Below are 27,152 nucleotides of genomic sequence, written 5' to 3'. Positions count from 1 at the left end.
AGACCTTTCATTTGAGCCTAATATTAAGGCTCTCTGACGATTTTGAAAAATTGACATTTAAAGAGCCAAAAGTGGCAGCCATCTTGAATTTGAAGGTCAAAAATAGGTCAAATCAATAAATCTACATCATTTTTTTAATTTCTTGACCCAAATAGTCTCAGAAACCATGTATTATGCAGCACTGTGGGCAAAACCATTAAAAAGTAAATTTCCAGCTTGGCTGGCAGCAGCCATTTTGGATATAGGGCTCTACAAAAATGTCCCCACATTTTTGTGAGGGGCACACCGGCTCATTTTTTTATTTAACCTTTATAGATGACAAATCCAGTGAGAAACGAACCTTTCCTCTCCACGGTCACGGAACTTCTATAGATGACCCAACTAAGTAGGGCTGGCCCGAATGCCATTTTTCAGGCTTCGAATACTCGTTGGTTTTTCCGAGCGAATATTTGAATACTCGTTCCAGAAAAACACACCATCAAAAACAACATTAATAATCCCCTTGAACCGATTTTGACAGTATCTGCATATTTTGTTGAAGATTTAATAGCTTTCGAACGTTAATTAGTAGGCCTAAGTAAGTTGGAGTTACTTAATTTTACCCCGTGGAAGCGAACAGGTGTTGCTCTGTTGTTCCGAACCAAATCAGCTGTCCTCTGCCATCTAAGCCCTTGCGGGAGCTTTTCAATTCATTCTGGAACGTGCATCTTTTCAGGGAATTTGTACAATAAATCCATAACAAATACCGAATATTGATTGTCATATGTGTTGTGGAAAACCCGGCCGTTGCCAAATAAGAAGATGAGGAGCACCTGAGGAACCGGTGGAGAAGCAGCTTAAATAGCCTGCTTCACCACTCATTCGGGGCTCTCTCAGCCATGTGGCTCGTGCTGAGAGGGAGCGGGAGCGGGAGCGGGAGCGGGAGCGGGAGCCATGCTGACCTCACCGACGGACCGGACCTGGAGATCCCTCACCCTTTTTACCCCATAAGTGGAAGAATTTTCGTTGTCTTTTGTTTTACGTTTTTTAAGTGGTTATACGCAATAAAAACCGTTGACCCACACCCTATTTGGTCCGTCTCCTTCGGGAATCTCAGCCGCCGACGATCGAGGTTGCCACAGTGGTGGAGGATGCGGGCAACGCGATCCCTTGGCGTACCCCAAACGAGACGACGCAGCCCGAGACGAGGCTGCGGGAGACAAGGCCGCGGGGGACGAGGCCGCGCCGGGCCGCCGCCAGAGACGCCGCCGCCGCTGCCACAAGAGACAACGCCGCCAGAGACGCCGCCGCCGCCAGAGATGCCGCTGCCGCCGCCAGTGATGCCGCCGCCGCCGCCAGAGTCGCCGCCGCCGGTGCCGCATACCTATTCTTCCTCCACCTCTCTCGCTTCTCTGCTTGGTGTCGCCGTTTGCCTCCCTCGCTCTGGTAACGTCACGTAGGCCTACGTGTAACAACGAAGCTCCGAATACTGATTTAAGCTTCGAATACTAATTTTCCGAACGAGTATTCAAATAATTCGGGCCAGCCCTATAGTGGATAAACCCATTGCCTCTATCAAATAATGCTCCCTCTGCAGAATCACGTTATGTTACACCACTACTCATCCCATCATCCCATGTACATTGTTTATGCTGTTTTAGAACGTATATATATTGAAGATTTCAGGGGTGCATTATGTGCAATGTATGTATTGTAAAAAAAAAATAGCACTTCAAGAAAAAAGATAAATAATCAATTAAACTAATTAAATAACTTCAACTACAAAAGTATAGCAAGTATTGTTAAAACTTGTATATATTTGTGAATGGGATTATGCATGTGTGGGTTTATACATATGCAATAGCTCATAATTATTCAAAATATCCAATAATACAAACATTTTATTTTGAGTTACGTTATTTCAATGCATAAATATGAATTGCTTAGAATTCAATGGGTTTTTATTTTCAAAATCCGATGGCACAGATTTACTTCCATAAGTGATGCACAACACTGCTTAGAGGGCTCAAAATTAACACTCGCCAAACTGGGTAAAGTATTCTTAAGTTATTGAGTCCACCCGCCACTTTGGCTGGACGCATCTTGTCCTTCAGCTGCAGAGAGCCGAGAGCAGTCAACAGTAGCCTATAGACACATTTTGAAATAAGCCATGGAAGAACTACTCCAAAAACATTCACAACAACCTATTTAATTTATCCTAAATTGTAGAAATATGTATACTAATTAATTGAATAGGCTGTGCTCAATGTATAAAGTTTGGTGTTAATTAAAAGGAAATGTTCTAAAAATGTTAATCATTATAATAATTATGTGTATAGATAAACAATATACAGATATAGATGTTAATATTATTGTTCTATGGGGGGAAAACAATTCTGAATCAGCAAAAGTTGCTATTGGCAGGTTAGGCTCTTGTCTAAATAAGTGCAGCCCTATTCATTTTTTCTACAATTATTACTGCACACAAGTATATAATATTGATTGTGAATCTCAAATGAGACCAAGATGACATGCCAAAGGTAATTAGAGTGAAATGCAAGGGTTAAGGTTACGCAAGTTTTCGATCACACTGTGTGCTACAAAATTTATTTTTATGCTACCGAGTTTTTGTGCTTGCTGGCACCAGTGCTACCACTTAAAAAAAAATAAGCAAACAGCCCTGGATATGCATTTATAGTTCTTCCTTAATGTATTTACTGTTTTTATATTCTTGCTTTTAACAGGATGAGTTGGATGACACTGCAAGGTCTGGAACACAGACACCATCAGGCCATCGAAAAACCTTAACGTCCCCAGCGGTTGGCCGAACGTGATGTTTGCATTACCTGAACTCTATGGGACAAGAGACTTCCTTTCCCCAATTGAAGATGGTGATTTTCAACTGTGCAAAAATGAATGTATCTTTCGCCAGACCAAACCGTGTTATCCAGATCTATATGAACTATGCAACATCTTTATGGCTGATTCCAATCTCACTCTAGCAACAGATCCATATCAGGCAGTGAATTTGTACATGCATCCTCAGAGAGGCCATCAGGGCATGTGTGTAGGTCAGACGTATTTAGTTGTGTCTTGTGTTGAGCTTCGAAGTGGCAGGATTTTTTGGTCACATAAGTAATTCACCTTGCTGTCCTTTTCCTTTATAAGTTTCCTTTAAAGTCATAACTCAACATCTCTAGCTTTTGGCAAATGTTATTTTCCTTTAAACGATGGTTTAGAAACACAGAAATGGGGGGGGCTTTATAGACAAAGCCTGTAAAAAGTAAATCAAATGTGTATCAATTTCAGAACTTTACTTTAACAAATGTATCACTTATTTCAGTTAGAATTGTATTTATAAAAAAAAGGTAACTGGCAGTAACTAAATGTGAATACTTATTCTGAGTCTTTCATGATAGAATATCATTGGATTTCAAATGATGGGACCAAAAAAATGGATGTATCTATCGAACTCTGAACTTCTGATGGCCAATCAGTACAAATATTGACATGTTAACGACAGAAAAGCATTTTGAAATTATCTGTGCATTTACAACCTGTAGTTTCAAATACTGAGAGTGGGGTTAAAAAACGACAACACACGCTATTCATGTTTTTATTGAGACTGGAATTTTTTTATTACTGTAACTATATTGCTATCCCGTATGTGGAAACAAAAAATTGCCAAACAAGTTTGGTGCCGTTTCCTGATATTTTCAGGCCATATTTTTCACTGGCCACATTAGCTAGATGAAAAACGTAATGAATTAATAATTGTACTTGTTCAAGAACAATTTACTAATTATTTCTTGTAATCAGACTAGTATTACTTTTCATACCATGACAAGTTCCTGAAGTCTTCTTCTTAATGTCACATGATGTTGCTGCAGTGTCAACACAGCTGATTGTATACAGCAGGGGGTGCGGTCGTCCTGCCGGTTCAAGTAGGATGACCTGAAACCTGTATAAAATCAGCTGTCTTGACACCACAGCAACATCATGTGATATTTAGAAGAAGACTGCAGGAACATTAACAATAAAAACATGTCAGGGTATGAAAAGTAATACTAGTTGTATATTATGTACACTATCTAATATCTATCTACACTAGTAGTTTCGTCGTCTGAGACGTCTCGCTAGCCTTCGTGACACTCCTCTGGGATCGAGCTCTTTCAATAACAACCGCACATCCTCTTTCCTCACACGCAGTCCATGCTCCCTGCATTTAGCGTACATCCATCGGTACCCGTGAAGCTGTCCAGAGTACTGCAGTTGGTCGCTAATAAAATCCACCAGGACCGACAGGTCAGAGTACGCCTTGCGGCGAGTGTCCCCTATCTCGCAGTATCCTCTTCAGATGTCTCTCACTTATGTGGAAGGCGTGCCTACTGGCAAGCATTGATTTGATGTCCGAATATTTGCGGCCAAGCTCAAAATAAACGATGATCTCCCATGCTTCATCGTTGCGGTCGTCAGTTTTTCCTCTGACACGGAAGATAAATTCTGACCCGGAAGTTGGTTTGCGATTTCTCGCAAACCAAATTATTATTTTTCTCTCTGATTTTTATTTTATTTTTTTCAACCAAAATATTTTTTTTCCTCCATGTCTCTTAGGGGGCTCCGTACCATTACTGCTGCTGTTGCAGGTGGACATGGCTAGATCTGTTTTGCCTTCCCGCGTGAGAGTCAGGTATCCAACGAGAATGACGCGCCCACTCGTTTGACCGCGATCTAGCATCTAGGATCGATTGCTCTTACTTGGGTCCCCGGATGTTAACACTGAATTTCGTACATTGAATTTTGATGGTGACTTTGGCGGACTGAATTTTGGCAAGTTGAAAATATTTGAGTTGAATATTTTAACGTTGAATTTTTTGACATTGAAAAATAAAGGTGAATATGATATATTGAAAATGTAAAGAGTTAAATTCAGAGGCAAAAAATTCAGGTAGGTTATTTCAATGCATAAATATCCAGTGCTTATAATTCAATGTGTTTTTATTTTCAAAACCCGATGGCACAGATTTACTTCCATACACCTACCATAACCTCCAAGTGCAGCTGAGCCGAACGTGTCACATCTTCGTGCAGTGAGTACGTGATTCCTCCGAGACTCCTCCCCTCCATAACATTTCTGTCCGGTATGTCCGTAATATACGTTCAAAAAATTTAACTTTCGCCGTCGTTTTACGGAGATACCGTATGAAAGTTTTGCTAGCTCGCTTGCTTTTGATTGTCAGTTTGAGTGAATAAAAAGACAAATTGTGAGTATTTTTATTTTCGTTTCCTCTATACTTCATCATTTTGATATATATAAAATAGTCTGATTTTAAGATCGTATATTGATTGTATTATTTGTATAGTCCTAATTGATGGCTTTTTAATTAAATATATTTCAAAAAACATGTAAGTACCGGGCAGGCCAAACTCCTCGCCGATCTCTTTCCAAGCCTGGTTGTTTTTTTTATCTCTGTATATGTCGATCCTCATGTTCCAAAGTACCGGTCTCCTAAAAACGGCCATTATCATACGTTCCCCCATCTTTTTGGCTGTCCGTAAATAAATTCATGTCCTTACGTAAAACACTAGCGACCCCTTCCGTAAATTTACGGAAGCACGGATACGAAAAACATACGTATGTGGAAACGAGGCTACGCCCTCCCCTACTCAGTTCTGCTCGCTTTGCATTGGTGGCAGTGAGTAGGGGGAGTGAGTAGTAATTGGAGCCTTCTAATTGGACGGTGTGACTTACTTACCGTATTTTTTTGTATTTTTTTTACCATTATTGTTTTATGGGGACAAACATTAACAAATGTCTCCTACAGGGGACTGATAAAGTTATATTGAACAGAAAGAAACACTTGGTCATACAGTACTTTACACCCTTTTACCATACCTGCCATCCCCCATACACTACCGTCGATAGTGTTTAAATGTGGTCGATAGGGTTTACATGTTTAAATGTGGTCCATAGTGTTTAAATGTGGTCCATAGTGTTTAAATATGGTCGATAGTGTTTAAATGTGGTCGATAGTGTTTACATGTGGTCGATATTGCTTAAATGTGATCGACAGTGTTTAAATATGGTAGATAGTGTTTAAATGTTCTTTTCCCTCACTCTCCACCTCATCCCTAACTCTCCACCTCAAGCTGGTGTGTAGTGAGCGTTCTGGCGCCAATTGGCTGCCGTGCATCACCCAACTGGGTGCTACATATTGGTGGTTAGTGAGGTCCCCCCTTCACTTTAGGCGTCTTTGAGTGTTATTAATTATTATCATTTTTCATGTTTAACCTCTGTTTTCCTTTTATTCCTAGTCTGTTTTACATAGTTTTGAATGATGACTATATGCTCTGTAAGGTGACCTTGGGTGTCATGAAAGGCGCCTCTAAATTAAATGTATTATTATTATTACTACCACAGCATTGGCCTACTGAATGCCAGATATATTTTAAGCATTGGACTGAATACCACATAAATATATAATTATGTTTTTGCACGTTTCCAACGTTTAAAAGTTCAGGGAAAAGTATATGCCTCTACTGGTGTTGCTTAAGCCAATAGCTTTTTGAGGCAGTGTTTCTGAATATTAGTGTTAAGGGCCAATAATGCTTACTATCATACATTAGTCACCATGTCTGTGGACACATTCGTATGCAGTCACATGTTAATACCATGGCTGAAAGGTCTTTAATATGAGGCCTTATCAGGAACACTGTCATCCTCAAAATTATAAAGTTCACCCTCTGACAGATGTACAGACCGTTGATTGGTTAACAGCAGCACACTCAGTGTCACACCATGTTTGGCTCCTCTGTAAACACGCACCATATAAAGCAGCAGCCCCTGACGCTTCTCAGCCTCACAATTGTCAAGTTATTATAGGAACTGCCTCAAGGGCTCCACCACACACAGAAATACACCCCTTTGCCTGGCCATGGATCCACTCACACGTAAACAAAAACATTTATTACAGTATTTTTAAAATGTAGAAAACGAGGTCATTCAATCGGTGACGAAGGCCCTCAGGATCTTGATGTCGTCGGCGGGCCGGTCCTGGGTGTTGGTCTCCACCATTCCGATGCGGTTCACCACGCCCATTCCTTGGCGCACTCGGCCAAAGATTGTGTGTTTTCCATCCAACCACTGAGTCTCTCCGAGTGTGAGGAAGAATTGGCTTCCGTTTGTGTTGGGGCCTGCATTCGCCATCGCCAGAATACCCGCCCCTTTGAGGTCGTGCATGTTATATAGTTTAGTCAGTCTCAAACATAAACACAGAACTCGAAAAATGGAACGTGCATATTGTTTTAAAACAGCAACATGCAACAGGCGGTGATGCAGAGAAACCTCGATCAATTCCCATCCACCGAGAGCCACTTCCTTCAATGTATGAATATATTAAACATAACAGAATACGACGAGCGTCAGAACCAATGAGAAGTGATTACCTGAGAACTTGAGTTCCGAGTGGATCTCGTCTTCAAACTGTTTCCCAAAGATAGAGGCACCCCCCCGACCTAAAGAGAGAAACAAGGTTTCGTTAACAGAGCTAGCCTCTAGAGAAAGACTCCAAGTGTTATATCACAGCAATACAGGCATGTTGAATGGATCTAGTTTCCTAATGGCCCCACAAAAAAATAAAAGCTTCATGTCTTTGACCCACTTCCAAATGATACCTTGAAAAGTTCAGAAAAACAAGCATGTGAAAAGGAATCCTATCGAATTAGTCAGTAAAATCCATTTTAACCTCATGATTATTATCCTACAATCAACCAACCATTAAGCCTTCAATTATTTACCTCACCCAGATCTGGGTGAAGTATTACTGTAGAAATAAGGGTACGGTTGTACAAACCAGCGATTATACAATATTATGTGACAATTCAAAATGAACAACCACTGCCCACACCGTACCAACAAAAAAATAAAAAGAATAAAGAATATAAACATCGGTTTTACAAAACTACAAATACACCTGGAAAGACTGAAAGCTTTTATTACATTTGAATTTATAAGTACTTATAAATGAAGTACAAAAGAGTACAATTCTTAGACTCGGTCCCTCAACAGCCACATAGCAGCAACAATACAAGATAAAGTAATTAAAGATAATTATTAGTGCCGTCAGTTAAATCGCGTTATTAACGGCGTTAACGCAAACCAATTTTAACGGCGTTAATATTTTTATCGCGCGATTAACGCAATTTATTTATTTATTTATAAATATAGATTTTTTTTTTTCTTTGGCTCAAAACAAAGAAGCAGTAGCCTGACTGCTATGTCCAAGGCAGTATGTTTGTATGTTCAGCGTTTAATTGCACTATAGGCTTTTTTTTTGTATCGTCCTGTTTTAATCAGTATATGCCAATGTTGTTATCAATAAAAAAACATTTGCACAAGGCAAGCCGATGCACTTCTCCATGTTGATAAGAGCATTAAAATGAAAAAATTAATGGGACAAAGAAATCAAGGGATATTTAGCATAGAAAAAATAATTGCGATTAATCGTGATTACTCGCGATTAATGCAATTAATCGTGATTACATATTTTAATCGCTTGACAGCACTAATAATTTTATATATATATATATATAGCTGCGAGCAGCTATACCAAATATAACATTTTTCACATAAATAGGACGGACCTTAGCTACGACTTGGCAACGGGAGGTATTTTAGTCAGCTGAGCTATGAGCCAGATAGCTAACGTTATGGATTGTACATATTTATAATTTGAAATTCGTCCCAGCCTTTATACCACAGATACTCTAGGGCATAGCTGTCAATCTGAAGGCCCACGGGCCTTCAGATTGACAGCTATTTGGCTCGCGAGATAATATCTAATGTCTATCAGAACTGGCCCGCCGGTTTATCGCATTTCAGCGTTAAAACTGCAAGTCCCACAATGCACTGCCGCTGCGCTGGTATACGTCAATCGAGGCCCGCAAGCGCGAGCCCATCCCCCACTACCTGTAGCCCTCTAGTCTAGAATGTTTACTGCAGCAGCATCATACTGTTTATCACCTGAAGTAGCTTAGGTTTCTTAGCTAACTTTTTGTTAGCTACCTGATGCTTTCCCCGAAAAAAAATAATTGGCTAAACGGAAAGTGGACATTTGCCGCTTTCACACCAAAAAGAACCGAGAGCCAGTTCCGGGCTGGTGCTAGGGCCAGTTCCAAACTGGTTCCAGCCTTACCCCAGTTAAGAACCGGTTGGTTTCACACCGGCCAGAGCCAGCCATGGAGCCGGCGTGAGCAACGTCATGACGTCACTGCAAACGTCTCCGCTAGTGAGCTTGGACAGAAGCATACGGCCGACATCTTTCTTTATTCTGGGTGGAAATAGTAACATAGTTACGCCATTAAATGCGTTTATGGAAACATTTTTAGCGAGAAATGTGCATTTTACTTTCATAATGTTCGCTCGGTGAATGTGAAGGATGTTTGGTTTGATAGTTATGACGAAGAGGGAACAATTTCGTCTTCGATTCAATCCGTGTATGGTTCGTTCTTTGAATATTCCGATTTAAAACAAAATCAGAAAAAACAAAAAAGAACCATACACGGATTCACGTCCATTGTTTACTTCGGTGTTTTAAAAAATGCCTTCGTTGGTCTTCCTGTTTATGAAGGTACAGATAACTCCGCCCCCTGCCCCCGGCGTAAAAGCGGTTCTAGTTCTAGCCCAGCTCTAAAGTGGGGCCAGAGTTGAACCGGTTTTTAGGGGCTGGAGCCGGTTCTTTGGCGGTGTGAAACCAAAGCCCTGGCCCTAGCTCCGAACTGGCCCGGAACCGGCCCCGATTTTGCGGCGGTGTGAAAGGGGCAATTGAGAACAGGGTTTTTCAAGAGAGGTGGGAGGCTGAATACATGTTCACCGATATGAAGGGCAAACCCATCTGTCTTGTGTGCAGGGCAGATGTGGCTGTCACGAAAGAGTACAATTTAAGACGTCACTATGAAACAAGACATCAAGACAAGTACAAGGATATGAACATTCAGCAGAAGCTACAGAAGGTAGTGGAGTTGAAACGAAGTTTGGTGTCACAGCAGACTATGTTTGTTAAAGCCAAAATACAAAGTGATGCTGCAAAGGCTAGTTTCATTGTGGCTGAGGAGATTGCTAAATCCGCCCGGCCCTTTACCGAGGGAGAATTTCTACAAAACTGCTTGTTAAAAGTTTGGGATGTCGTGTGCCCAGATAAAAGACAAGCATTTTTAAACGTCAGTCTGAGCAGGAACACCGTTGCTGATCGGGTATTTGAGCTCACCACCAATTTACAACAACAGCTGACGGAAAAGGGAAAACATTTCATCGCATACTCCCTCGCTGTGGATGAGAGCACCGACACATCAGATACGGGCCAGCTGTCAATCTTCATCCGCGGAGTTGACTCGAGCCTGCGCGTTACAGAGGAACTTTTAGGACTGAAATCAATGCATGGCACAACTATGTGTGACATTACGAGCCATCTCAATGCGCTCAACCTGCAGCTTCAAGGACGGGATCATGTGATCACTGACCTGGACGCTGCGGTGAAGGCGTTTAAAACCAAGCTGCGCCTGTGGGAGATACAAATACTGCGAGAAAACCTGGGCCGTGCCCAGTGCTGCCAAACTATGAAAGAGCAGGTCTCTGTGTTCCCAAGTGCACAATTTGCTGAAAAGCTCGGCCTACTTAGTGCCGACTTCACACGCCGATTTGCCGACTTTGAAGCCCAAAAGAGTAGGTTTGAACTGCTCAGTAATCCGTTTGCAGTTGACGTGGAAAGCGCACTAACCAACCTCCAAATGGAGCTGATCGAACTCCAATGTAGCGACACACTCAGGTCGAAGTATGACTCTGTTGGTGCTGCACAGTTTCCACGTTTCATCCCTGACACAATGCCCCAGCTGCGTGCTCAAGTTGCTCAAATGCTCTCTATGTTTGGTAGCACATACCTATGTGAACAACTTTTCTCTGTAATGAAGTTCAACAAAACATCACACAGGAGTTGTCTCACTAATGAACACCTTCACTCAATCCTGAGGATTTCCTCAGCTCAGAGCCTGACCCCAAACATTGAGGAACTTGCGTCGAAGAAGAGATGTCAAGTATCTGGTTCAGGCACCAGGGCAAATCACGGTGCAGTAAACTGAGCTTTAATGTAGCATAGGTTTCATTTTTGCACTTTTGTATATTTTTGGATTTTAACTGAGGCATGCGAAATTAGTGTCTTCTTTATTGTATTTTGACATTTGATTTGAGTTAGATTCCTTGTTTCAGATTACACATCTATTTATATGTGTAAAACTAAGGCTGAGTTCATGTTTAGACCTACAAATAAATAAATCTTAATGTTTGGATTTTCAATGAGAGCGGCATGAGAATTAGTGTCTTCTTTATTTTATTTTGAAAATCGATCTGAGACTCCTTGTTTCAGATAACATATATATGTGTAAAACTAAGGCTGAGTTCATGTTTAGGCCAACAAATACATAAATCTTATTGCAATAGCTAATAAGCCTAAGCTTTAGGACACTTTCAGATTCAATATGGGTAAAACTTAAGTTCATAATAAATATTGAACATGTCCGGCCCTCGACCCATTTTTTTATTTCGGCCCACTGGGTATTTGAGTTTGACACGCCTGCTCTAGGGTCTATTCATAATTTGCAGTCACGTAACTACCGTGGCTGCCTGGAGGGCAACAGACGCCGACAAAATGGCGATGAACAGCAGCCAGCCAGGGGAATTGGAGCCTTGCAGATATCCAATACTACTATCAATCAACTATTAAGACCATAATTGTTCAAATTAGATAACAATAAAAGATAAACATACTCGGAACTTAGGATCCATACACAGCACCCACTGATGTGTTAATTGCTTTGAAGTTGGCAACGTCTCGACCAGACGTGGAGTTTGGAGATATTTACATTTATCTTATAGCGAATCCCTCACCTTATACCGCACAAAAAGTGAAAGCCTACAAAAGTACGGATGGCTAACTTTTTTTCAAGAGTGGGTTGATTAACAACGTTGTCGTATTGGAGGTGAAAAACAGGAATATCTTCATCATCAATGCAAAGTTCAGTGAGTACCATCTAGCTACCCGCAAAACGATCAACAAATAGCTTTTTTCTGAATCAAATAACTTTTAAGTAGCTCTTTTATTGACCAAGTAATGCGGTAGCGTCCACACAAGTTACATATTCTCAAGCATTTCTGAAGTTCCTGTGCAGCGGAGCTTTTTGCTGCACTCTGAAATAAAACTGCTTAGGATCGTTTAGTGACGCCTCCGCTAGTGTTGCCAGATTGGGCCAGATTTCCCACCCAATCTGGTAACACGGGCTACCCCCATGACGGGAGAGGGAGGGTTATTTTCATTTTGAAATAATCGTACTATATAGGAACATTTTAAAAGTATAACAAAAATGGAGGCCTATTCATTCAAAATATTTACATGATATTATTTGAAATGAAAGAGGGGTTTTGTTTAACATCATTTGTTTTGTATTGTATAAATCGCTGATAGAGGAAACCCATCGCAACGGCAACGGAAATCCGGAAAAGGCTATATAGGAACATTGAGAAACGGCAATTTCATACAATCTTTTTCAAGCCACTGATTGTTTATATGTAGGGTACAGCTGTTGTGCCATGTGAATACGCATAACTTTTCATTTATATTAATTCAAAATATTAACATACTATTTTAAAACGAAAGAGGCTGGTGTTTTGTTTTATATAATTTGTATATATTGTTCAGTAGTATATGCCTACATGAGGCCGTAGCACAGTTAACAGACGAGCTGAGGTAGTGACGTCTTCGAGACCGCTGCTGTTCCAATTGCAGGTGCGTACTCCCGGCCTCTGAGGTTTGTACATGGAAGTCCGGACTTGCCAAGTGCGAACTTCCAAGTCCACGAGTCCGCAGTTCGCGTACTTGGTATTGAGAAACGGCTACAGTTTCTGTTGTGTATTATTTGGCGTTCCGTAAAGCCCATTGAAACGGGAACTGGTCATGTTTATGTTTGGTTGTAGTCTTTTCGCTCGGTTCTCCGTAACAACAGTAGGGCTAGAACCGAGCGAAAACACTACAACCAACCTCCTTTGCAATGAGCAATGAGTCTCCCAACCAAAATCAATGGATTTACAAAATGCCAAATAAAACGACAGAAACTGTATTTCGCTACCATACTTGATGAAAAAAAAAAAAAAAAAAAAGATGAGGATGTCTGCATTTCCTTGGGAGAGGGTAGACTCTAAACTCTCCCCAGGCAATGCAGACATCCTGAATTGTAAATCCAGGGTTAGGGATTATTTACTATCCATGTTAAGAAGAAGAAGGAATAATGCCTCAGATTGCATTTTTTTTTTTAATATTGACTATGCTTAAAGGAGCATTTCACCGGTGGAGGCATGAATATGTATTGAAATTGGGTCCTATATGTAGTCGAATAATAAAATAAAATTCTAATTTGGTGCTGTCTTTTCATTTCACACAACATTTCTAGTGAAGAGTATTAGTTGGTGAACTCAGTGAATTAGTCCTTGTTTGTATTTCTTTCAAAATGGTGAACTTTTGCATGGTGCCATCTTCTTTGTCAGATCCAGTACCTTCCGCCATTGTCAGTCCTGCAAACTCCTCAGAGGAAAAAAGGTGACCGTGTCACAGGGGGATTTTTTTTTTTATTGTAATATGCAAATGACACTAGTCTGAGCGTGACTTAACAAAACTCAGCATACTTTATCAAAAATCAATGTCAAAACATCCTTGAGGCTTATAAAAAATATTTTATTTACAACTGTCACAAACAATTTTTTTTGTTTACGGTACGGCCACACCAAACGCGTTACTCGCGTTAGGGGCGTCAAAATTCGGCATTTTTGCATAGGGAACCATTGGTATAGGCGCGTAGACGCGTTACATGCGATGAAGCGTCGCGTTAGGGGCGTTAGGCGCGTCAGACGCACGTAATTACGCACGTAAACGCAGTAACTATCATAATACAGATAGCGATCCGCTATCTGTATTATGTTATTTCGTCGTTTGGAAACATGGCCAATCAGTGAGTAGTGAGCTTGGACAGAAGCATACGGCCGACATCTTTCTTTATTCTGGGTGGAAATAGTAACATAGTTACGCTATTAAATGCGTTTATGGAAACATTTTTAGCGAGAAATGTGCATTTTACTTTCATAATGTTCGCTCGGTGAATGTGAAGGATGTTTGGTTTGATAGTTATGACGAAGAGGGAACGCTCCGTTCACTTGCATGGACAGAGTCTCTGGATGCTAAGCAACCTCAATGTCTTGGCGGACTATTTCTCTGCTGATCAACACTACGAATGCTGGAAACACACCAGACACACCATGTGAAGTTATTTAACCCGATTATTGTTATTTATATCAGAGATTATTTAATCTAACCCGATCTTCACCCTGCTACCCTTTGGCAGGCGCTACCGGGCCACCACAGCCCGCACCTCCAGACTGCAGAACAGTTTCATCCCCAGGGCCATCACAGAACTTAATAATCACACTACACTCCTACCCTCCACCCAGCACAACTGCACTTTTGTTAGTGGTTGTGTCACGTTAAAATTGTACTGGGGGCGAAAATTGTGTTTTGCCCGCGAAACGGGCGATCGTGTCAAATGACGTAGGAGGGTTCTTGAAACATAATACAGATAACGGATCGCTAGAAAACACTTGTTTTTACTTTATATTTGTATTGTATTGAATTGTTTAATCGAATTTAGCTTTTGTGTTTTAAGCAGGTTTCATAGTCTAGAATGTTCAAGAACCTTCCTACGTGATTTGACACGTCATTTGACGCGATCGCCCGTTTTGCGGGCAAATTTTTTTATTGTTTCGATTAAACAATTAAATACAATACAAATATAAAGTAAAAACAAGTGTTATCGCTATCTATCATAATACAGATAGCGATCCGCTATCTGTATTATGTTATTTCGTCGTTTGGAAACATGTTTTCTGCATCGCGTCGTCTGTTGCAGGGCAGGTTGTCAGGTTGTCAGGATGTAAACAAACGATGACGTAGGCCGGTACAATTTTCGCCCCCGGTACAATTTTAACGTGACAGTTGCACAAACAAATTTCGTTGTGTATCCAATGCACAATGACAAATAAAGTCAATTCTATTCTATTCTAAACTCTTCACCCAAACACGGCGGCGTTTGGGTTTCCTACCTCGGACTCCAGCGCAGCCACGGCCGACAACTATCTTTATTCTGGGTGGAAATAGTGACATAGTTACACCATTAAATGCGTTTATGGAAACATTTTTTGCGAGAAATGTGCATTTTACTTTCATAATGTTCGCTCGGTGAATGTGAAGGATGTTTGGTTTGATAGTTATGACGAAGAGGGAACGCTCCGTTCCATTGCATGGACTGAGTGTCTGGATGCTAAGCAACCTCAACGTCTTGGCGGACTATTTCTCTGCTGATCAACACTACGAATGCTGGAAACACACCAGACACACCATGTGAAGTTATTTAACCCGATTATTGTTATTTATATCAGAGATTATTTAATCTAACCCGATCTAAACTCCATCACCCAAACACGGCGGCGTTTGGGGTTCCTACCTCAGACTCCAGCGCAGCCACGGCCGACAACTATCTTTATTCTGGGTGGAAATAGTAACATATCCTCATCCTCATCCGCTTATCCGGGGTCGGGTCGCGGGGGGAGCAGCTCAAGCAGGGGGCCCCAGACTTCCCTTTCCCGGGCCACATTGACCAGCTCTGACGGGGGGATCCCGAGGCGTTCCCAGGCCAGTGTTGAGATATAATCTCTCCACCTAGTCCTGGGTCTTCCCCGAGGTCTCCTCCCCACTGGACGTGCCTGAAACACCTCCCAAGGAAGGCGCCCAGTGGGCATCCTTACCAGATGCCCGAACCACCTCAGCTGACTCCTTTCTAAGTAAAGGAGCAGCGGCTCTAATCCGAGTTCCTCACGGATGGCTGAGCTTCTCACCCTATCCCTAAGGGAGACGCCAGCCACCCTTCTGAGAAAACTCATCTCGGCCGCTTGTACCCGCGATCTCGTCCTTTCGGTCATCACCCAGCCCTCATGACCATAGGTGAGGATAGGAACGAAGATCGACCGGTAGATCGAGAGCTTTGCCTTGCGGCTCAGCTCTCTTTTCGTTACAACGGTGCGGTAAAGCGAACGCAATACCGCCCCCGCTGCTCCGATTCTCCGGCCAATCTCACGCTCCATAGTACCCTCACTCGCGAACAAGACCCCGAGGTACTTGAACTCCTTCACTTGGGCTAAGGACTCATTTCCTACCTGGAGTAAGCAATCCACCGGTTTCCTGCTAAGAGTCATGGCCTCAGATTTAGCGGTGCTGATCCTCATCCCAGCCGCTTCACACTCGGCCGCCAGCCGATCCAGTGAGTGCTGAAGGTCACAGGCCGATGATCCAATGAGGACCACATCATCTGCAAAAAGCAGTGACGAGATCCTCAGACCACCGAACTGCAACCCCTCCCCACCACGACTACGCCTCGATATCCTGTCCATGTATATCACAAACAGGATTGGTGACAAGGCGCAGCCCTGGCGGAGACCAGCACCCACTGAGAACGAAACTGACTGGCTGCCGAGAACACGAACACAGCTCTCGCTTTGGGAGTACAAAGATTGGATGGCCCTGAGGATAGACCCCCTTACCCCATACTCCCGCAGCACCTCCCACAGTTTCTCCCGGGGGACCCGGTCATACGCCTTCTCCAGATCCACAAAACACATGTAGACCGGATGGGCATACTCCCAGGCCCCCTCCAAGATCCTTGCGAGAGTGAAGAGCTGGTCCGTAGTTCCACGTCCGGGGCGAAAACCGCATTGTTCCTCTTCAATCTGAGGTTCGACGATCGGCCGAACCCTCCTTTCCAGCACCTTGGAGTAGACTTTACCAGGGAGGCTGAGAAGTGTGATACCCCGGTAATTGGCACACACTTAGTAACATAGTTACGCCATTAAATGCGTTTATGGAAACATTTTTAGCGAGAAATGTGCATTTTACTTACTTATTACTTACTCATAATGTTCGCTCGGTGAATGTGAAGGCTGTTTGGTTTGATAGTTATGACGAAGAGGGAACACTCCGTTCACTTGCATGGACATGAACTCATCTAGCTGCGTTGGCGCGTTGACGCGTTGGAAGCGTTGAACCGAGTAACCACCCCACAATGATCAAGCGTCAGGTTAGGCGCGTTACTCGCGTTATCCAACGCGAGTAACGCGTTTGGTGTGGCCGCACCGTTAGCCTGTGGGGTGTTCCACAAAGCCGGTTTTATCACATAACCGGGTAAGTTAACCCAGGGTTTGCTGTGACCCTAGGTTTTCCGTTCCAAAAGGATCACGGTATGTTTGTTGCTATAGAAACATATGCTCTGAATCAAACCTGGTCGGAGCAGGTTTTGCGCAGGTTAAGTTTGAAACATAACCCGGTTTTGGGTATTTAATCCGCGTTCACCGCAGATTTCATGTGTTCACAATGGCATGCCCTTTTGATGAGAGAACTGCTGATATAGGAGCGCAAATTATACGTGCAATCCACCGGGAGCGATTGATAAGACCACGGCTCGACATCTTGGCATATCAAATGACTTTTTGCTGGAGTGGAGAGATGGGCCTATAAATTCTCGCGCAAATCTTTAATATATTTAAATAGCCTTACATAGCCAACACTACCAATCGAGGACCTGGCCTCAGTACACTCCAGACTATTTGCGTAGCCCTCCGTTTTTTTGCAAATGGTGGTTTTATCTAGGCTATAATGTTGGAGATGCTGAGCACATCTCAGTCCTTTCAGATGACCCATGTTACTTCGAAGGCAAAAAAAATCTAAAATACAAGAAAACACAAAAACCTACATTCAACCAGTGGGGTATGGCCCCTGACTCTCTGAGGAGGTAGTTACCTCCAGGTACCCCCTCCATGCCAGGGCGCCCTGAATTTATGTTTATTAACAGCTCCTCCACCGGGGTCAAAACAATTTGAGGGCCAGATCCAGTCTGCCGACTGTCAGCCTTTTCATGATTGGCTTAAAAAAATGGCTTATTTAAATTTATACCAATACGATGGTGGGAAAAGCTTACCAGTTTGTATGTTTTTTATAGCCTACTTCATTTTTATACTTGATCCGCTGACCGCTTGGAAGCCATCGGAGTACATATTTTTTTAGAAGAAAGGGGTTATGTGGTAGGATCTTTAAGAATGCTTAACTGGGATATTTATATATTCATGGCTCAAATATTAAGGATCATGCTTTTGACGTGTAACTAACGCATTTACGCGGTCAGCGATCCGCTGCCAGGCTTTGGTTCTCCGGGTTGCAGAGGCTTTAGTGTTCCCTTTCCTTGTGATAATGTCCTTCTCCTCGTCATAGCTCTCCAGGAGAACCTGAAGTTCCATTTCATTGAAATAAGCGGCCCGTTTCGCCATTTCGATCAGAGTTTCCATGATTCATACATCACGTCTTCTTAGGTTTGGCGTGGACGCGCACAACCCTGTGTTAACCAACCCCGAGTTGATTGAACTAATGCATAACCGCTGCTGTGGAACCGAAAACTCTGGGTTAGTCGGCATAGGGTAAATCAACCTAGAGTTCAGCGTTAACTCAGTGTTTGTTAAACCTCCGTTCGTGGAACACCCCTCTGGACGAGTGTTTCGCAAGCTCTCTTGCGTTGTTTGGCCGCATGCATGCGCATGCGGATGCGCGGTAGCCAGGCGACCGTCTCATCCAATGGCGAGCTCAGTTGGCGCTGTGTGCTTCAAGATTCCGATTGGCCCAGAGAAATGTCAATTATAAAAAAAAGATTCTGAAGCAAGTGCTGAGATTCCGATAAGCCCAGAGAAATGTCAATTAAAAGAATGATCCAGTAAATTTTCGCAATTCTGGACCCCCCCCCCCAAAAACGACTCTCCGGTTCTACACGATTCACGTGAATGACCAAATTGACCAAGAAAACGGCGATTGTCGCCGAAAAGCGACAAGTTTGCAGCTTTGCATTGTACTTCATTTTGATCAATAGCCTCTGTGGATGTTAGTTTCTGCTGGTGAAGTCCCACCCACTGGCAGTGCTCTGATAGGTCTGTAGGGTCAGTGGGTCCTACCCCCTATAGGGGGGTGGGACTATTGCTTGTAGTCTTACGAGATTCCTCCCCTCTTACACTTCCTATTTATTTCTACGCAAAAATCGTCATATTGCGTCATCTTAAACAGGAAGTGTTGGAGATCGATACGGAACTCTCCAGTCTCTCCAGAAAATAAGGTAATGATGCACGACCATTCAAAAATATGAGTGGGTTTAACGATACAAAGCTTAATGGAAATGGGTGAAGTTTCCCTTTAAAGGAAGCAGGATTATTACCTAATTGTTCACTTTATTTTGTTTTTACACATTTGAAGATTTTATTTAAAGTCACATTTGTCTTGTTATCTTTATTGTTGTCGTTGGTCCGAAAATTATCCGACCCGTGACTCAAAAACCGTGACACGATCCGAACCATGAGTTTTGTGATCCGGTTGGACCCCTACTTTATACCACAGATACTATAGGGTTGATAGCAGCCGTTCTCAATCTGTGGCACGTGTACCACTGGTGGTACGCGAGCGCCCTCTAGTGGTACGCAGAGTATGAAAGATTTTTTGAAGGCAAGGCAAGGCAACTTTATTTATATAGCACTTTTCATACACAAGGCAGACTCAAAGTGCTTCACATATAAACGTTGTCATACAATTAAATAAAATAATAGATAAGTAGAAGAAAAACATATGCAAAGAAATGGGTAAAATAAAAAGTTAAAGGCATTTTTGTATTAAAATAGAAAATAAAGGCAAAGTTAAAAAAAGCTTTTTAGAAAGTGCAATGTATTTAAGATACATTGCATAAAAGTCTTCAGTCTTGTTTTAAAGGTGCTCAGAGTTGGGGCAAGTCTTAAATCCTCTGGGAGATTATTCCAGCTATTTGTTGCATAGTAACTAAATCCTGCTTTCCCATGTTTTGTGTTTACTCTGGGGATAATTAACAGATTGGTCTCAGAGCTTCTTAGTGGTCTAGAAGGCTGATGTAGTGGAAGCATATCAGTTAAATATTTTGGGCCTAAACCATGTAGGGATTTATAGGTTAGCAACATGATTTTAAAATCAATTCTCTGACCTACAGGAAGCCAATGTAACGATTTCAGAATTGGTGTAATATGATCAAATTTTTTGGTCTTTGTTAGAACTCTAGCAGCAGCATTCTGAACAAGCTGAAGCTTCCTCCGAGTTTGTTTTGGGAGACCTGTAAGGAGACCATTGCAGTAATCAAGCTTACTATTGATAAAGGCATGTACAAGTTTTTGTAAGTCTTCGGTGGACATGAGCCCTCTAAGTCTTGCTACATTTTTAAGGTGATAATATGCCGATTTTGTAACTGATTTGATGTGACTGTCGGAATGTAAATCTGAATCCATGATAACCCCTAGATTTCTGGCTTTGATTGAGGTTTTCAGGGACAGAGAGTGAAGGTGTTGGGTTACTTTAAGCCTTTCCGTTTTAGAACCAAATACAATTATCTCTTTTGTCCTCATTTAGTTGAAGGAAATTTCGGCACATCCGTTCTTTCACTTGCTCAATGCACTGACACAGCAGATACATAGATTTGCTTGTCATCAGCATAGCAATGATGGTCCATATTGTTATTTCGCATGATTTGCCCTAGTGGGAGCATGTAGATGTTGAATAAAGAGGGTCCTAAGATCGAACCTTGTGGGACTCCACATGTCACGTTGGTTGATTCTGATACAAAGTCGCCAATGGAAACAAAGTAGTTCCTATTTTGTAGGTAGGACCTGAACCAATTGAAGACGGTGCCTGAAAGCCCCACCCAGTTTTCTAACCTGTCCAGAAGTAATGTATGGTCTACAGTGTCGAATGCAGCACTGAGGTCAAGTAGCATTAGTATTGAGGTTTTGCCAGAGTCTGTGTTAAGACGGATGTCGTTTACAACTTTAATAAGGGCGGTCTCAGTGCTGTGCAGGGGTCGAAATCCTGATTGGAAGGTGTCACAGCAACCAGTTGATGCCAGGAAGTGATTAAGTTGCTGGAGGACAACTTTCTCAATGATTTTACTTATGAAGGGTAGATTTGATATTGGTCTGTAGTTGTTAATAATAGAGGCATCTAGGCTCCGCTTTTTTAAAAGGGGTTTAATAACTGCAGTTTTCAAAGCTTTTGGGAAATTGCCTGACTGGAGAGAGTTGTTAACTATCTGCAATATGCCTACTGCTAGGCAGTCGAAAACATTCTTAAAGAGGTTTTCGATCCTGGAAAGGATGGGAAGGGGGGATGGCTGTTTCAGAAGGGGGATGATTTTGATCATTTTAATTCCAAAGGGGGATGCCATCCCCCCTCAACTCGTGTGCTGGAAGCAGGTTGGATACTGAACCAAGTCTGAGGCTAAAGCTAACCTCAATCGACCCAGACATCACACCCCTCTCACTAAGCATGATAGGCCTAATTTTCAATAGATACATTCTCCTTCAAACCTAAACATAGTTTATATTCTGACCTTATGGCACTTACTGCAGTATTTTTTAATACTGAATACGTTGTTTTTCTATGATACACTTGTTCTTACTCATGATAGTTTGATTACAGTGTTTTCGCAGTACACATGATTTCTCTCTTTGCTGTGCATGATTGCTTATAACAGGATTGTTTGACTCCAGTATTTAAATATTCATGTTCAATTCTTTGAATGTTTTGATGCAGTACAATTTACCTCACATGATTGGTTGACTGCAGTTGTTAAAATTAATATTCAGTGCTCTGAATGCTTTAATGCAGTATACTTGTTAATAACCTCACTAGATTGACTGGTATGTTATATGCCAGATGATATCCCCATTTGCTGGGTAGCCCTATTGAAGCAGTTGTTCAATTGTTAGTATTATCCCGTTGCAAGTGTTTAAATACAATACAGGAGTTATAGACAGTTGGTTGCTTCAGTCAAGTAAATTTATGTGAATAATAAATCGTATTATTAATATTAATGCCTTCTGTGTAAACTCTATGTAGTTATAGGCCTACGCACTTTATTTTAATTCCGGTGCTACTTGGAGAGCCAAATAATTTCTAAGGTGGTACTCATGATAAAACGTTTGAGAACCACTGGTCTATAGCATATAAACGCGTTTTCTGATTACAGTTTAATGTAACAGTAAGCTGACATCGCTAATTAACACCGCAACTGCAATTAACCACACGGATAGGCCTGTCACGATAACAAATTTTTCTGGGCGATTAATTGCCCCAGGAATTATTGCGATAAGCGATAATATTGCAGTTTTTCAACTAATATAATGATAAAGTACACCCTTTCGAAGATCAATAAACCTTTATTTTTAATGAACACTGGAACTGGACGTCTGGAAGACATTTAAAATATCCAGAATAAATTAACAAAACAACCAAAAACAATCTATTATTAACAAAAAATACTCTTGAATAAAAACCAAACACCACCAAAAACAATAAATAAAATTGAAACACTAAATAAAAAGGATGTAAACACGATTGCGCCAGGACTCCGCCTCCCACACAGACAATGAACAAGTTAGTAGCCGCGTTTACATGGCACATCTGATCCGCATAGATTTCTATGCGGCATAGATCTGTTCCTAAAATGTGTTTCGAATGTAGGCTACTGTAATACATGGCAGTAACAAAAGTGTCCGTTCTGTCTCTCGCGCACACCTGACACATCTCTGGACCGGCAGCGACATAATGGATGTCTTATCACTATCGGGGATTTTAAATTTGATTTTAATGAAAGCACAGCAGGAGAGAGCTTTTCTCTGCCGGCTCCTTCAATTAAGAAGGAGGAGGACAGCGCAGCAACGTCAATTTCTCGTCAGATCTTTATATTTACCTTAAGCTCCGCCGCAAACAAGAGGAATTTGGATGCGAGTCTGCAGCCAAGACTGGTGGGAGAGAGTGGTCTTACAGGAATTTAGTGACCAGGAATCCTCAAAGGTCCATTTGCGAACTACTGCAGCTGCCATCTCTCTAAGTTAAGAAGTATTTTAACGTTCAGCCTGCAAAAGTACTACTAGTAGCCTACTCATTTACAGTTACCTCGGACGCGCGCGGACACTACGATACGCGAACACGTCATTAATAAACACCCATGTCCCGTCGCTTAGCAACCGGACACGCTTACCGGACTACTTTTACGGAGTGATAACAAAGACGTGAATCAGGCAATAAATCCACTTTCCTTGACAGCGGTGAAGTTCGGTGTGCTTAAAAGTACTGACGGAGCTCAGTGGACCAATTGCGAACTACTGCGGCTGCTCCAAGTTAAACCTCAATCTATTCGGAATAAGTGCATACATGGCGATTAAAACGGACTACACCACCTCTTCTATTCGGCATAGAATCTGCCGAACAGATAATTGTATTCCGAATGAGGCGTATACATGATCATTTTCTGTTCCGCATAGAAATCTATGCGGAACAGATGTGTCTATGTCAATGCGGCTACTGACACTTGACGAGGGGGTTTACTTGTTGTGCCCTGTAATTATGAGCCGGAGCCCGATTTCAACCCGACATTTGTTACTTAGGCCTACCCTGCTATATATATATAATATATATACATATATATAATGCATAGAACGCCGGTCACTATCGGGAAAATAAGCCCCGACAGGGCGAACAGGCGACCGACACGCAGCGGAGGTGTCTTGCTTCACCCTGAAGGGGCTTATTTAAGATAATGACCGGCGACGTTCTATACTACATCATCCCGCTTATTACAAGGCTACTTGCCAAGACGAAAAAATAACTTCACATGGTGTGTCTTTTTACTCATTTTAATTTATTCGTTAGCAGCATTCGTAGCGTTGATCAGCAGAGAAATAGTCCTTCAAAGACGTTGACGTTGGTTAGAAAACGAAGACGCTGGGGTTGACAAGTTACCGGACTATCTATGCAAGTGAACGGAGCGTTCCACGGCATTGAGAAGACCCGTGTAATAAAGGCCTATAATATTTCTGTTTATGGCATAGATTTCTTCTCAGATTAGGCCAATAAAGCAATGATTTTAAAAAAAAAGAGTGCAAATGGAAATTATTGCGGCCGGCAAAAGATTATCGCTCATTTTAATTTATCGCGCAATTAATTGATTTATTGCATATCGTGACAGGCCTACACACGGATATAACCAAGGCGACCGGTCAGACAAATGTTCTTTTTGCGATCATTCTTTAAATATCGATTCCTCCAGCCAGAGGTCCGAAGATTTCAAATGACTTTGAAATAACAGAAGCGAACTCGCGAAATGGTTTGGCCGCAAGCCAGCCGGGTATATCCACTTTGTTTCAGCGCACGCACCACCTGACATCATTGATATCGCTCAGGTCCTACTCATAACATAAAAATAAATATTTCGTCAGATGACGTTTCTTACTTTTTCATGGCCTTAATTTGGGCTAATTGCATTTACCACCAACCCTGCGGAAACCCTGGATATATCAAAGGGCTTCTCAGAAATGTACTTCCTGTTTGGCAGCTGCGCAGTTGAATTTGAATGGCTGCCACAGCCAATCTGTGTCAAGTTTCGAGATGATTGGACAAAATGTATGATAGGAGAGGTCATTTGGAAGGTTTTTGATAAAAACCAAGATGGCGGAAATCCATCATGGAGGAAAACGACGACATAGGGTGCGTTGAACTCGGATTGGCCCAAGGATTCCAATGAATCATGTTTGTGAATATTGGATGAATGGGTCAAAAGTTATAAACATGAATGAATGTCCAACTTTGACCTGCTGGTGGCGCTAGAGCTCATGAGCTAGCGACCCAAATCTGCATTTTTTAACCACTAATATTGCTCAAAATAGCACCAACCCTTTACAGTACCCTGCACTTAAAACGAAGCATCAACAACTTTGTTAGCATATCGGGAGTTCTTTAAAAAAAGAGTTTTACAAGTCTTTGCCTTACCGGTCGGTCAATGTTTTACAGGAAATCCATACAAGTCGATTACCGAATGCAGCGGATTTGAGTTCAAGGAGGAACTTTGTTTTAATTCCATGGAAATGCATAATTGTTCTTACACAACTTGTTTATTCCGAGCTATCGACAGCATAACAATCCAGCATCACCACAAACGGCTGGCAATGACGAATGCCCCAAGCAAATGCAATGTAAGCCATTTGGGCTGTTAGTGTTGCTCCGGGCAAGTTCTAATACTGGATGATCAACAAAAATAAGAAGATCTGTTTTCATACCGGAAAGGACCCTGGGCTCCATTTTCGCCGGAATTACACTTTAAGTGTAGTGTAAAGCAGTGGTTTTCAAACTGTGAAACTCTGGCGCCCCTGGGGGGCGCCAGAGTTCTTCAGGGGGGACGCGACGTGAGAAAAAAATAAACCCGAAAATAAACCTGAAAGTCGATGATTCAAATCATCAGTCGTACTTCAACTGTAAAAGTAACATAACTAAATCAATTTTCAACCGTTTATCTTCGTGCAAACCATTTAACATATCTACACACTTGTATCTTCAATAATATTCAAACAGAATTTCGATATCATTTAAAATTTCTTCAGAATCACAGTTTTAGTTTCATACCGCTTCGTTTTCAGCTGTTTTCATTGAAGACGTCAGCCCATTCTGATACACCTACTTCTAGACATCGGAACTCATTCATTTTTCAACCGTTTACCATCGTTCAAACCATTAAACAAATCTACACACTTGTATCTTCAATACTATCTAAACTGAATTTTTATAGCATCGTTTTCAGTTGCTTATAATAATTGAGGTCACCATAGCAACGCCGGTAAACAAACCCCGCCGAATAGTCGAATCTCTGGACTGAAAAGGCAGATCTGATTCGACTCTGAAAATTCAGAGTCGGGGACCCTGAATGAATCTGTGTAAACTGGCAGTTTACACAGATTAAGATGTTCAAATTTATTTAAAAAAGGTTAAGCTAAAACATGCTGAGATAAAGTTGTTAAATTGTGTTAAGAAATATGTTTAAAAACGCATGTTGTAATGTTTCAGAAATATGTTTAAAATATGTTTCAAAAATATGTTTCAAATGTTTTACAATTATGATCAGAGATGTTTAAAATGTGTCAAATAATTAAGATAGCTTTCAAAACACAGGTATTTAGAACTTTTTTTTTGGGGAGGGGGGGGGGGGGCTCAGCTGAATTTTTTTTTCTCTGAGGGGGGGCTCACTCTCTCGCACTTTGAAAACCCCTGGTGTAAAGTAAATCATTTCATCTGCTTCATTTACCTGTAGGTATTGGTTAGTGCATGGTAAGCTCACCTGTCCCGGTGGGGTCTGCCCCCTGTAGGTATTAATTAGTGCATGGTAAGCTCACCTGTCCCAGTGGGGTCTCCCCCCTGTAGGTATTAGTTAGTGCATGGTAAGCTCACCTGTCCCGGTGGGATCTCCCCCCTGCACCATGAAGTCCTTGATGATCCGGTGGAAACGGGTGTTGCTGTAGTACCCCCTCTTGGCCAGCTCGGCGAAGTTCTTGCAGGTTTTCGGAGCATGCTTCCAATACAGCTCCAGCACTATGGCGCCCATTCTGAAAGACAAGAAAATAAAAAAAAACGTTACCTCACCGGAGAGCCAACATAATAACGCACGGCAAACTGGGGAACCAAAAACGGCATCCTTTCTTACACTGTATCCCGGGCTTGCTATTTCAAATAAAGCAAGACTCGCAGGAAGGAACCAATGGGGTACAGATCCCATCACAAACCTTAAGACGAGCATCACAGTGGCTGAGTGATTGGTAGAGCTATCCTCCCACCAAACCAAGGAGGGTTTAATTCGTCTTTAGAAGTAAGTTATTAATAAATATGAACACTGCGTCGCTATGACTATAATGCTAATAAGGTAAGCATCCATCGGACCAACAGGACGTACGTGGTCTCTATGGTGACGGTGGGGGGCCGCCATGTGTCTGGTGGGATCCCGGACATCTCAGCCTCCAGTTTGTCCGAAGGGACTTCAGATTAAACTGTTTTCGGAAAGAGGGCTTCTGACGAACACGTTTATTCCAGAAGCTATCCCAGCCGGCCAGCAGTAGCTTGATGTTTTGCTTCTTCTGTTCGTTCAACAACGGAAACTAGTTC

General features: G+C 42.0%; 2 protein-coding genes across 2 annotated transcripts in view; one reads left to right on the top strand and one right to left on the bottom strand.

Annotated features, from left to right (window-relative positions):
• LOC130403166 (sodium- and chloride-dependent GABA transporter 2-like) overlaps positions 1 to 4,576 on the top strand; it is a 41,671-nt gene extending 37,095 nt beyond the window's left edge. The window contains exon 16 of the transcript XR_008904077.1: positions 2,724 to 4,576. The gene's annotated coding sequence lies outside the window, so the exon portion shown is untranslated. The remainder of the gene's footprint in view (positions 1 to 2,723) is intronic.
• Positions 2,330 to 27,152, bottom strand: ppil1 (peptidylprolyl isomerase (cyclophilin)-like 1). The gene is made up of 4 exons (XM_056608647.1): positions 26,944 to 27,152; positions 26,445 to 26,599; positions 7,426 to 7,494; positions 2,330 to 7,203 (listed from the first exon to the last, which is right to left on the bottom strand). The coding sequence occupies exons 1-4, from the start codon at positions 26,997 to 26,999 to the stop codon at positions 6,983 to 6,985; spliced, it is 501 nt and encodes a 166-aa protein (XP_056464622.1). The 5' UTR covers positions 27,000 to 27,152; the 3' UTR covers positions 2,330 to 6,982.

The sequence above is a fragment of the Gadus chalcogrammus genome, chromosome 1 (genome assembly GCF_026213295.1).
Source record: "Gadus chalcogrammus isolate NIFS_2021 chromosome 1, NIFS_Gcha_1.0, whole genome shotgun sequence".
Taxonomy (NCBI): domain Eukaryota; kingdom Metazoa; phylum Chordata; class Actinopteri; order Gadiformes; family Gadidae; genus Gadus; species Gadus chalcogrammus.
Note: the sequence above shows the minus strand (reverse complement) of the source record. Positions and strands in the feature narration are given on the sequence as shown.

Bases quoted from the DNA above. Each gene is read 5' to 3' on its own strand.
- ppil1 (XM_056608647.1), bottom strand. From the start codon at position 26,999: ATGTCCGGGATCCCACCAGACACATGGCGGCCCCCCACCGTCACCATA. The intron at 26,600-26,943 runs GTACGTCCTGTT...CTTGTCTTTCAG, and splicing joins ACCGTCACCATAGAGACCAC to AATGGGCGCCATAGTGCTGG. The intron at 7,204-7,425 runs GTAATCACTTCT...ACGACCTCAAAG, and splicing joins CTCGGAACTCAAGTTCTCAG to GGGCGGGTATTCTGGCGATG.